Source organism: Oreochromis aureus, linkage group 11 (assembly GCF_013358895.1).
Source record: "Oreochromis aureus strain Israel breed Guangdong linkage group 11, ZZ_aureus, whole genome shotgun sequence".
NCBI classification, from domain to species: domain Eukaryota; kingdom Metazoa; phylum Chordata; class Actinopteri; order Cichliformes; family Cichlidae; genus Oreochromis; species Oreochromis aureus.
Genome location: NC_052952.1, coordinates 4899722 through 4912557, shown reverse-complemented (window position 1 = coordinate 4912557; position 12836 = coordinate 4899722). Strand labels below are relative to the sequence as shown.

The following is a 12836-nucleotide window of genomic DNA, read 5'->3' as shown; positions in this document are numbered from 1 at the left end:
GCAGACACACATATATTCATATACTGTGTAAATCACACATACACTCAGCAACTTGGAGATTGACCTGTGCTGCCCTCTGCTGGCGAACACACAGAGCAGCTCAGTCGTGGTTCAAATCACTGGTCCTCTTACCCGGGAGTTCTGGAGGCTTCATTTTGCATGGTCTCCATCAGCAGAGATTACCTTAGTTATGGAACTGTCCTGGTATCACTTTGCTTTAAATCTGCCTTTTTAACAGCACAGATTTGACGAAGAATGATTAATGTGACTTTTAGGATTCTCGAACTGAAGTAGCTCAGTCAAATTTCAACCTGTCTTCATTTTAGAGCTGAAATAAATGACTTTAAAAGGCCTGCAAATATCCTAATCCTGGATTCAGGTGTTTAGTGTGAGGATGGTGCCGTTTATATCACTTTTAAAATGGAAATGGAGGTGTTCACCATCTCTGCTACATCTCTGTGGTCGCATAGCTGTTAGAAAAATTAGTGTTATTTTCAAAAGGCTAATTAGGGATCTACAATCTGGCTCAAAGATCATATGACGATATTTTGGGGTAGAATCACTGCAGGCAGTCTAAATCTCATTTGTGCTCAAGGCCTTAGATGATCAGGTGATGAACATTGTTTCCTGAATACAAATCCTCTCATTACCAAATAAAGCTTTCTGTTTAGTTCTGAAACTCTGACAGGAAGTGCTGATCTTAAGCATTTTTGATCCTCCTACCACGATGCTGATCCACTTGCCGTTGCGATTTGTCCTCCATACCATTTTCTGCATAATGTGTAGTACACCCAATGAGAATCTTTGTCATTTTGTCACAACCAGTTAGCAGGAGACTTTAATGATGTCACCTGTGTTGTTCGTCAGCAAAACTAATCGTATACCAAATTTAAGATCATCCAAGATGCACTTCCTCAGATCCCCCTCACCCCTGTAAATAAGCAAGTGATGATCAGATAATGTGATTTTCACTTGAAGGCAGTTTTTAAGATGCGTGTGAAACATTCACAAATCTTATTTCCCTGCATGTGATCCAAGGTTGAATTGTTTTAAAGTGGACAACATTTGGACAGAACATTTGGACATTGGACAAAACTAAATATTTCAGAGGGTCTGTTTGTGCTCTTAGAAAATCTATTGGGTCTTTTGGAGATGATGCAAATTGGTCTGGAGACCGCATGATTTTTAAAAAAAAAATTTTTTATTTAATTTTTAAAGAGTTGTTGTTAAGAGTAGTCATTAACTGCTAAAGTACCTTTAATGTCTAAAAGTTTGATGCTAATCCTCTTCCTCTCTTTCCATGTGTTTATGCAGCTGAACTGGAGTTTGTTCAGATCATCATCATCATCGTTGTGATGACTGTGATGGTGGTGGTGATCATCTGCCTGCTCAACCACTACAAGCTCTCCACCTGGTCTTTCATAACGAGGCAGAGCCAGGCCCGCAGGCATGACCATGCCCTACAACAGGTCAGTGTGGGTGGGTGGGTTTGTGGGCGGGTGGGTGTTTGAGAAACAGGAAGAAAGGGAGAGCTAAAAAGAGACTGTTTGTTTGCTTGTATTGAGTGGCTCAGACGGCGCTGTTCTCCCAGCATCCATGCCAGTAACATTTTGATCTAAACTGGTGTGTGTGTGTGTGTGTGTGTGTGTGTGTGTGTGTGTGCGCGCATGTGTGTTCATCTGTTCTCACTGAATGTCCCTGCCTAGTCATTGTGACAGTACATTTCTGTATTTCTGCAGCAGGACAAACATAGCTTACCAGTATGTTCCCAGTAAAGCTGTGCTGAGCTAAATGAATCCTTTTATCCCAGTCTGAGTTTCTGTCCCAGTTTCAGCGAGGTAACGGCTTCGCGCGCGTCTGTTAGATGAACTTGCTGAATTGGTTTCTTCAGAGCCAGACTCTGTCAGGCCTTGATGTTTAATTCACTACAGCGCCGTCTAGACAGCAGCCGCTCTGCCCCCGTACTGACATGTACACTCTGGGACAAACACACATGCACATACACACACAGTTTATTTACGTGCATTGAAATAGACGCAGGCTCAAAACATGATGCATTATGGATCCATAAACATATTCAGCCTAATGATTTGTCAGCTTTGGTGTACTGTTACCAATAATTTGAATATTAGTGTTCAGCTAATAAGCTCTGCTTTTTGATTTCTTCTGCCACTCTGTGCTGTGTATCATTCAATCAAAGCGAGGTACAAAGCAACATCAGAAAGAAACAAGCCCACTGAATGCAGATTGGAAGAATAGCTGATGGCCTTTACCCCTAAAAGATGCATGAATAAACAGTATTTATGCATGTTTATGCTTCTCATGTTGCCCCCCCGCTAAATGTTGTTGACTGTGATGTCTGAGAAAAGATCCTCCAGTCAAATGTAGATGAAGGGGAAACTGCAATTATTTGACAGTTGTGTTTATTTGTTGTAGCTTTTATCCTGCCTATTTTTAAGATGGAGCCTTCTGTCTTTTGTTGTGCTCTCAAACAGGGCAGAATTTTGGGTTTGAAGCCATCAGGCATTTCTCAGTGCTGCTGTTTCATCTTTTGTGTCCTCATTAAGTCGTTACTTTTTGGGTGTTTTTTGTTTTGTTTGTTTGTTTTGTTTTGTTTTTTAAAAATTCATGCTTTCTTCTTCTTTTCCTTTTTTTTGTTCTTTACCTGTAAAGTAAGAAAGTTCGTTAATGGTGTCACATCAAAATCCTTTTCAGACACAGCAAACAGCAAGCAGTAATGACTGCAGACTTCTAAAGCATTACACATATTCTCCCTAGAGCCCAGCCCCAGCTCATCCTCAGTATCCAGCACTGGATATCTGGGCATATGTTTGGTCAGCTCAGATTCTTATTGTTATATCGAGAGCTGCTCACCTGGACAGGCTACGTGATGACACCATTTTTACATTTTCTTTTACATGTATTTTTCTCAGGCTGGACCAGTACTATTTATGCATCTCCAGTAAAATGTTGTTTTTGTTGCTAACCTGAGCATCCCATTGAAGCACAAACACAACAATCTTCAACCCACCCGGGGACTTTTTGAACCTTTGCCTTCCTCTTTGTTTGTGTCTCGATGTGCAGGACGGGTGCCTGTGGCCTTCAGACAGCGGCTCTCGGCAAGGTGCCTCAGAGGTAAGACCACCACACTGACCCCCGATAAACACATTCAGCTAATGCCGCATGTTATAGGAACTGAGTGCTCAGCTGAATGAAACTTCACTTTTCCACAATGAAACCTGCTTGGGTTTAGTGGACCTAGTATTTGCAGTTGGAGATTTCTAATCCACAGTTTGTGTTTTTATAATGGTGCACATTGAAAACTTTGTTCCTATTGAGAACTGAGTATTGCTTTGGCTACACTTGTTATGTGTAAACTTGATGAAAAATGCTTACAAATATTGAATTTCAGTAGATTCAGCAAGTTCTTACTAAAATTACTGCTAGTTTGGCTGTCTGCAGGCTCCTGAGTGTTTAGACTCTAACCAGTTAAATTACTATGATAAGGTTGTTGGTCTTTTCTCTCTGAGCATTGGATCTGGAAACAGCTGTGATCCTTGGAAACATTTTCTGTCAGAAATTTCCTTGAATTGCAGGAGCTTTTAGAAATTCTCAAACCTTTAACAAAGTAAGGTATAAAGAACTAAATAGAGACAATGACTCTTGTCAGCATTGCAACTATAAGGAAACAATGAACACATAAAACAGCACTTTTAAAAAAAATAAAAGAACACAGTTACACTGATGGTCTCTCCAAACAAACAAAAAACTATGAACGTGCAATGATGACGTCACCAAATATTCAGCCCAGCACGGTATCCTTCCTCAGTACAGATTTTGTCTGTAGGCAGAGTGCGTAGAAGAGTGTAGAGGTATTGTTAACTGCGACGTATGGCTGAATAAATTTTGATAATCTGACACATTTATTGCAGCTGCATCTCAGTCAGAATCACAGTGTGACGACCTGGACTCGGTTCATTTGGTTAGGCTGCTAAATTAGTTTCTTGCCTGGTTTTTAGGGAAGCAATTTAAATATTAATAAAAACCTCATTGGCAGCTCTGGTTATGGGTTAATTCAGTGTTTGTCCTTGTGGAAAAACCAAGTGATCTTTAAAGGCTTACAATCAGGTGCTCTCTGCTGCTGAATATTTTATTTTCAAGTAGCTGCAGCCCTTACAAATAAACACAACAAATCCAAACCCCCCAAAATTCATACCTTTTTATCAAACTAAAATGCTATGAAAAGAACATAGATGATAAAAGTGCATTTAACAGTTTGGCATTCAGAGTCGGTATAGAGAAAAGTGCAGTGTGTAAAAATGGTAATTAAAAGGAATAAAACAGAGAAAGGAGACCTGAACCCACTCAGGGATGGCTTTTGTCTAATCTCCACGCTCTGCTCGCCCCGTTATAAAAGACATCCATTTCCTCTCAGCTTCTCTTTGTGTCTTTGTTGGCTTATTTATCAGCGCTTGCCCTTGTAGAATTGTTTGGCGGTGCAGTCAGGGCCCAGAGAGCCTGACATGTGCATTTTTTTGCTTGCTGGTAAATATTTGATCGTGCAGGAATTGGAGCTCACACACTGTGTTGCAATGGGTATGCCTGGCACTGTACTCCAAAACAAGATCAAAATTGGCATGTTCTCAAAGACTCGTGAATACAAAAGCACAAACAAATGCCAGTATACTCATTGTGACTGGTGATCTGATCTCTTAATTGCGTTGATGCCAGATGGAGGAGCTTCCGAGTCAGGGTTGGAAGAGACGCGCTGGGTTGAAAGACTGCTGGAAAGTCACATGGTAGTATTGATTAGTTGGAGATAATAGTATATTGAGGCTGTGTGAAAGTTTTGGCTGGCAAGTGTGGATGCACTTTGGCAGTTTGTACTGGCTTATAGCACCAAGTCGGATTTATAGTGCCCCAGTATTTATGCGACAGATAGAGAGAGATCGAGGCGCCCAGAGAGACCCGGAAACGAAGGAAAAGGCCACGGAGAGACGAACGCAGAGGGAGACGCAGCCACTGAGTGTGGGTGGCTGATGGATGCAGGGATGGGGGCTGAGTGAGTGTTTGTGTGGCGGGGCGGGGGGTTGGATGGTTTTTGGTGCGTCATTAATCAGCAACACCTCCCCTGACACTGTCTAGACAGACGTCTGAGAGCTGCCCCGCTCTGCTGCGCTCTGCTCCCTCTATCAGCTCCACACCTTTCTCCCCCCGCCGTCTGTCTATTTGTCTATCTCTGTCCTTTCTCTCTCTGCCTTCAGCTCTTTTTCCCTTCTCGCTTTTTATCTCCCTGCCTCTTTCTTCTCCTCCTTTCATTTCTGTGCTCTTTCTTTCTCTCTCCTTATCTCAGTAGCCTTTCCTTTTAATCCTTTCAGTTCCACTCTTTCCCTCACTCCGTCTCTCCATTTCAATTGCCCTGATCCTCTAACACCCCCCCCCGTCTGTTGTTCTCTCCACCCAGACTGCCTTGTCAGTGGGGGTTGGCTATTAGAGCCGCAGTCACTAATTGAAATGGGTTCCCTCTGATAATGACTCGACACAGTGGAAATGTGCGGAATTGGATAGAAATGTGAGAAATGAAGAAATGGATCATGCCGTCACAGTCTGAAGAGTTAATTGAGGTGAAGATCTCTGACAAAAGCTGGTGGATGAACCGGTGTGCTGAATGTTTTTCTGTTTGAGTGCGGGCTCCTTTCTTCCTCTTTACTGTAATTACATTGTAATGTCTGTCACAGCTAATTGGTGGCACGCTGGCGTGTGCTGTTGCTGCACCAGGATCATCATTCATTTTAAATATGCAGCATCGTAACCATACTTCACTGTACGGAGGCTCATCTCCCAGGAAAAGCTTGCATGAAATCGGCGTATACAGAAATGATTGTTATGCAGAAAGCATCATGTGACTTGCCATGAGGCTATAAGTGGTTTACACTGTGACCAAAACAGAATAAATATCAAATAAAGACTGTGTGCAGGGTAAGGACAGAACTGCTAAACTGTTAACAGACTCTGGGTATGACTCTAAAAATTACAGGTAATGAATTGGGACGGATGAATAATCACAGATAAGTCACTTGACAAATAAAATGAGAAACACTTGTTGCTTCCAGCCTCATTGCTCCTTTGATAGATTTGGATTTTGGATTGCAGGCCAGATGTGATCAGTAGTTTTTGCTGCTACAGTGTCATTAACTCACAAGGCTGACTGGTCATGAAAATGATTTTAATGATTTAAAAATAAGATTTTTAACGATCAGCTGCTCTCAAGATGAATTATTCCCAAAAACTCAAACAGAAGTTTTGTAGATAAAACAGTGACTCTGAGTTCATTGCACTGAACATCAGTTTGAGTGTTTGGTCATTTTCACAATGCATGTGTATCAGAAAGATACTGGTATTAAGACTGTGATCGATTTCCTGTTGATGCTAGCCAGCTCACAACCAACCTTTTATCTCGTGGATGTCCATTCACTCCTCTGTCTCGCTCTGTCTCTCAGGTGTTATATGCTCCGCAGGCGAGGGATCGCTTCACCGCTCCCTCCTTCATGCAGCGTGACCGCTTCAGCCGCTTCCAGCCCACCTACCCCTACCTGCAGCATCAGATTGACCTGCCGCCCACCATTTCTCTGTCGGACGGGGAGGAACCACCGCCGTACCAGGGACCCTGCACCCTCCAGCTCCGTGACCCCGAGCAGCAGATGGAGCTGAACCGCGAGTCGGTGAGGGCACCGCCCAACCGGACCATCTACGACAGTGACTTGATCGACATGGGAGGAGGCGGGAGTCTAGGAGGGGTAGGGGGAGGAGGGGCGGGGATGGGGGGCGGCGGCCCGAGGCCGCCCAGCAGTAACTCGGGCATCAGTGCCGCCAACTCCAGCAGCCACGGGCGTATGGAGGGCCCCCCGCCAGCATACAGCGAGGTGATAGGCCACTACCCTGGCTCAGCATTCTTTCTACACCAGCACAGCAATAACCAGAGGGTGGGGAGGCCGGGGGGGCTAGGGAGCAGGACGATCCAGCAGCAGAGCCAATCAGAAAGCACAATTGTACCTGCCAAGGCCAAGGATGGCCAACCAGAGGACTTGGTGTGAAGAAACAGGGAGGGGAGAGGTAGGGCCACCCACCCCAGACTGAGAACTGTGTCTCTCGTTCACCCCAGACCTCTTGTAAGCCGGGGTCTCTCTTATCGCTCTGTCTCTCACGTCCTCTCTCCACACTCCCATGCACAAACACACCAACCTTAACTACAGAAACGAGCAAAGAGAGGAACCAACAACTGATTTCATTTCATCCACGCGCTAGCACTGCTGGGACAGGATGTACGCACTGTGTCCAGACTTTTTTTTTTTTCCTCCTTATTTTAAGAAAGAACCACACTGCTAGCACAGATTGAAACAGTTTTCTCTTTCACCCCCCCCCCACTCCCCCCGGTGGTGATACCGCTGTCCCCAGGAACTGAGGAGGATCAGTTTTGGGTTTTTTTTTTTTTTTTTTTTTTTTTTCTTCATTGTTTTTCTGTTTTTGGACCGGGATCTGTGCACAAAGCGAGAACTGAGAATCAAGGACTTTACAGAGAACACAACGAAACAAGAGACTCACAAACCCAAATCTTAGTGCCAAGGTTCACAAGGAAGCAAAACAAAGGGGGGGGAATGACTTGTTTAAACATTGAAAACACAAAAGAAACGTTATCTCAAAGTTGCACTATCTTTTTGTTGTAAAAGAGAAGAGGGAAATGATGTTATGTTATAACAGTGATGTTTTTAATTTCCTGTTTTGTTTGTTTGTTTGTTTTTTGGCCTTTTTGTGAATGGACTGATTGACTGACTGAACTTTGGCTCCAAAGTTGTTTTAAACAGTTGGGAGCAAAAACAAAAAATCAAAACAAAAAACCCAACAACAACAACAAAAAAACAACAAAAAAACAAACAAGTATTATAAGCTTATGTCCTTCCTTTTATGAAAACCGCAAGAAATCCTTGTACCCAGCCTAAACATCTCTGTCTGCTTACACCACAGGCACAGTGAGACTTAGTAAGAGAATAACCTGTACTGCTTCATGTCTGCGTTCACATCATGGGGAGGGGTGGGGGTAATCTGCCTCATGAGCAGCTGCTGGATTGATGGCGTGTTATAACAAACCACCAGAGGAAGTGAGCAAAGATTAGAGTCCTAAACACAGCTTGGCTGGATTCAGTGGGATCCAGGCTCAGGTTTGTGAGATATCAGCCCAGCTGCTTTGATATCAAGTTAAAAAAAGCCCTCAGCCTCTGTCTAGCAGCGTGGTCAGAGCAGATTCTTCTCATTTCAAATCTACCCCGTCTGCTGAGCACCTGATGTTTCCTCTCACCCCCCTTCCCTGCATCCAGGTCCACCGCCCTTCCCCAAATGCTCGTCTCAGACATCTTGCACAGTGCATTCTGCCAACAGCCACCACACTGAACTGGAACCCACACAGAAAAACGCAAAATATGCGAAGAAGAAGAAGGAGGGGGAAAAAAAGAAGGCTCGGCTCTCCATCTTCACGTTTCTAAAGCCACAAAAGAATGACACAAAGTGAAGATTCCTGTCTGCATCTGTTAGCACAGAGATCAGGTTTTTAAAGGAAAACTGTCTGTGGTCAAAGTCAAAGGGCTATGGGAGGCTCCTTTTTGTAAAAGAAACACAGAAAAAAACCTTTTTGAAAATCTAGCCTTTTTCTCTGCTCATCGTTGCCTTCTCCTCTGCTCTTGCGCTTTATCTGTCTCTCTTTCCTGTTTGCGCCAGTCCCCCTCCCCCCTTTTCTAACCGTGCGTCTCCGGTAAACACTGTTCATCATCACTCCTTCCATCCATCCGTGTGCAGAAAAAGTGCGATCAAATGATGCAGAGTCCGCCGAGCCCTTTAAAGTGGAGACTGGAGTGGAGTCCTCATTCGGCAGCGAGCTGGTACAGCCCTCTCCTCGCTGTATAAGTGTGTACATGTGTGCGTTTGTTGGTCAGACCTTTTAACAACACAGAAAAGCACTTAATGCTCCTGCAGGAGTTGTGTGTGTGTGTGTGTGTGTGTGTGTGTGTGTGTGTGTGTGTGATTGTAACTGAATGATTTATTAACTGACTCCTTTGAGTTTAAACATTCAAGGACATATTACTTCTTTAACACAGCTTCAGTTCAGCTTTCATTGGAATACAGTCGAGTGTCTTTCTTAAAAAGACAGAAATGCTCCATGTTTGATTGTCACAGTGCAGAGGTGACATCACAGTGAGCCTCAGGAAAAGCCCAGCTGTGATGATGATGATGTGAGTCTGTTCCATGCTACGTACTGGTTCCAGGCATGCTAGCAGTACAGCCTCAGCACGTCGGCGTGCACGGGGGACATGCTTGTTTTCTTAGTGAAGTACTTTATAGCCTTTATAGTTAAATCCTTGGAAAAACGAAAGCTCTGCTTTCGTTGTAGGATCAGAGGACAAGGCTGTATGAATTTGATGTTTTTCCTACTCTCAGCAAATCTCATGAAAAGTGTCTAAATACTTTGACCTCCTCACCCCGTCTGTAGCACTCAGCACCAGTTCCATTCATTTCTGCTGAAGAGACACAATATTTAAAAGATGCATTTGGCTCAAGGTTAAATTAGTGTGTTTCTTGTTAATGCCAAAATCCATCGTCGAAGAGCAATCTCTTTCACAGTCCACTGTTGTCACGATTTTAAAGCTCTGTACGTGGGAGTCATTATGACAGGTCTGTTAGTGAACCTTTTAAAAAAAATAAATAAAAAAAATCCAACCAGTGTTTTTCAGCGTGAGGCTCACAGGGAGGTGGGTGCAGCACCTGGACGCTGCACACGTGGCTCTAGTTACAGTTGAACTGGTTGAGGACTATTTTTAGCTCGAACACATTTGGTGCTCTAGTGGGCACTAGCACCCACAGGAAGGCTGCGTGAGTCCATATCCATATAAACGGCTGCGTGCTCCTGGTAATGAAGGAACATGCTGCCCGGTGCGGCTCACTGTTATTCAGCCACAGTCAAGCTCGTGGGAATAACATGCTGACAATAACACGTTTGCTGATCCTTTTTTGTTTCAGAAAAATGTGTGAATTTGTTGCCAGGATGTTTCAGAAAAGCTAAAGAAATTGCAGGATGTCTCACAGCTAACTGGCAACAGGTCCATAGCATCTTTGATTAGAAAGGATCATCTTTCAGTAAAGACAGTTAGTGATATGATACTCTGAAGACTGCGAGGGAAAACGTTTCTGTGCCCATGCTCGTGCCAGATGAAACCCTCAGTAATGTTGGGTGATGGAGCAACATGTGGTCCCACCCTGATGATCTTTCAGTGAAGCCTCTGCTTATTTCAGCAAGACCGTGCTTCTCATACCTGTGGGATGAGCTGCTAGGATCAAATTTAAGCGAGACATGTGAAAAATGTAGTCTGATCATTTGATATAATCTTGTTTAAACTGTAATCATTTAAATGATTTCCATTAGGCTGTGTTGGGTTTGTAACATTTTACACCAAATCCCAGGGTGCACTGGGAACATGCAGTACTTATGAATCTTTTCATGGGATTTGTTGACAAGAAAAAATATAAAGTAACACCAGGCTGAACGTCTTTTATCACTCCTTGTCAGCGCGAAACAGAGAAAAACTTGATGTCTCGTATGACGAATACACAAACCTCTGTAGTATGAAATGAAATGAAATGTAGAACATCTGCTGCTGCCAGATGAACACGGGTGATTATTGGACGAGTGCAGCAGGGTTTGATGGCATCATGCCAAACAGCTGAGGTGGAAGCAGGAAGTGGTTCTTCATGTATGTTTGTCCCCCTCCTTCCACACTCATGAGTCACATATAAGAAAGTTTCAGTCAGTCTGAACGCAAAGCCCCGTCGGCATCGGTGTGTTTGAATGTCCAAGTGATTATCAACTGACTCTAAGGTTTTGTTGTATGTATGTGTGTGTGTGTGTGTGTGTGTGTGTGAGATCACATCGCTGCTGCTATTGGTGTTGCTGCTGCTACTGCTTCTGTTGTTGCTACTGCTGCTTCTCATGCTCACCCCAACCCACCCAAAGTCTTTCTATAGCCCCCCCCCTCCCCTCCACATCAAGCAGAAGGAGAGAAATCTGGCCCTTTGCAGTCAAACCCACAAGTATTGAGACATTCCAGCCTTGTGTTCCAACACTTTGACTTCAGACGAGCAGAGGTGTGTTTACCTCTGCAAAGATTGTCCCAACACTTTTGGCCTTTGACCTACTCCAGCCTCACATCTTCTTCCCCTGTTTTTTTTTTTTCTTCTTCTTCTTTTTTTCTTCTTTTTTGTTCTTTGCTCGTTCTTTCTGTGCAGTCATAGCTTGTAAATGGAGGATACAAAGATGAATTTTATGTTTTCTACAAGGAGGTTTGCATGTTACTATTATGTGAGTAAATAAGGTGCCTAATGTTCATGTTTGAGCAGACCACACCTCAGTCAGACTGCTGCTGGGAATCCGCGAGGGTGGCTTCATCGCTGCCTGTCTGGCAGAATAGAGAAGCAGAGTGCGAGGACGGCCAAATAGGATCCTTTCTGTCTATTTTTTTTTTTTTTTTTTTTTTTTCTCTCTAAAGTCTTGGACAGATGAGCCTGCCCCGACATTTAGGATTCTGGGGCGTTCTCAAGCTCTTTTTAATTTAGTGACACCCACCCACCCACCCTCCCTCCCAATGAGCAACAGTGTGCCTGTTTCCAAACTTGCTGCTCCACCTTGAACTTTTTTTTTTTTTTGAGTGCGGCAGTTGCTCACCGGCCATTGTGCCAGACAGGACCGGTCACTCCTAGAGAAGCCACTGAAGCCATTCCAAGCAGTAATGTGACCCGCGTGTGGAGCAGACATAGGAAACCCACTTGCACTCAAAAAGCTCCCACCTTTGTTGTGCCTCACTTCCAACGGTGCTTTTTTCAGTAGTCTGTCTTTCTTTATGTTTGTTTGTAAGGTGCTGTATATAACTTGAATATATTATGCACATATCCTACCCAATGGGTAGAAACCACAAAAAGATGTTGTGAATAATGTAATATAATGTATAGACGATATAAGAATTTTAAGAAGGCAGCATCAAATTTGTAAATGCCTCCAGTTAAAAATGTGCTTTGTCTTTTTTTTCTTTTTTTAAAATAAGAAAACATGGTTTGCAAAGTATGCTTAGAAAATGGTTGCAACACAAATACAAATTACTACTTAATAATAATATTTTGCTATGAATAGTCTGTTATGAGGACGAGAGAACCTCGGGATTAAGGACCCTTGTTGAGAGACGATATTCATGTGTTTATCGGATTCTTCTGTCACAGTGCCAGCCATCATTTAGGCACTGGCTGATGATTTTTCTTTTGACCAACTAACAAATGTATAGCTCTATTATACAGATCTTTTAAGAAAACATATATCTCACACAGACACACACACACACACGCACACGAGAGCTGTCAGCACTTCTCCGTGAACTAGGAGAATGTGCTCCTCTGTACGTCTGATTTTTAGTTTTTGTAATTCTGCCAAAGTGTAAAAACCCGCTGAGCACACTGGGCTCTGCTTGTTGGTCCGGCTGGATGTTTAGGCATTACAGCTCTAGTTTTTAATTGCATGGTTGTCAAAGAGGAAAACCATCAATGGAGGGGAAGAAGGAAAAAAAAATCCATTTAGTGGTTCAGTTTGGAAAGTTGCACCAGCATGGCACGAGTGAGGGGAAAAAGCTGTTCAAACTGTCACTTTTTTTTGTTTGTTGTTTGTTTCCTCTATTTTTCACGATTATTTTCTACATTATAATGTTATATGTGGCACAGTATATTAAAACAAAAGTCATGTTTAATCTGCA

At 43.3% G+C, this 12836-nt stretch overlaps 1 protein-coding gene across 2 annotated transcripts in view; it reads left to right on the top strand.

Annotated features, from left to right (window-relative positions):
• Window positions 1–12836, top strand: part of ldlrad4b (low density lipoprotein receptor class A domain containing 4b) — a 112429-nt gene that overhangs the window by 99263 nt on the left and 330 nt on the right. For both annotated transcript variants that reach the window (XM_031729513.2, XM_031729514.2), the window contains exons 2-4: window positions 1315–1469; window positions 3085–3135; window positions 6501–12836. The exon at window positions 6501–12836 is cut by the window's right edge and continues 330 nt beyond it. In XM_031729513.2, coding sequence (XP_031585373.2) covers window positions 1356–1469; window positions 3085–3135; window positions 6501–7094 — 759 coding nt within the window. In that variant the 5' untranslated portion in view covers window positions 1315–1355 and the 3' untranslated portion in view covers window positions 7095–12836. The remainder of the gene's footprint in view (window positions 1–1314; window positions 1470–3084; window positions 3136–6500) is intronic.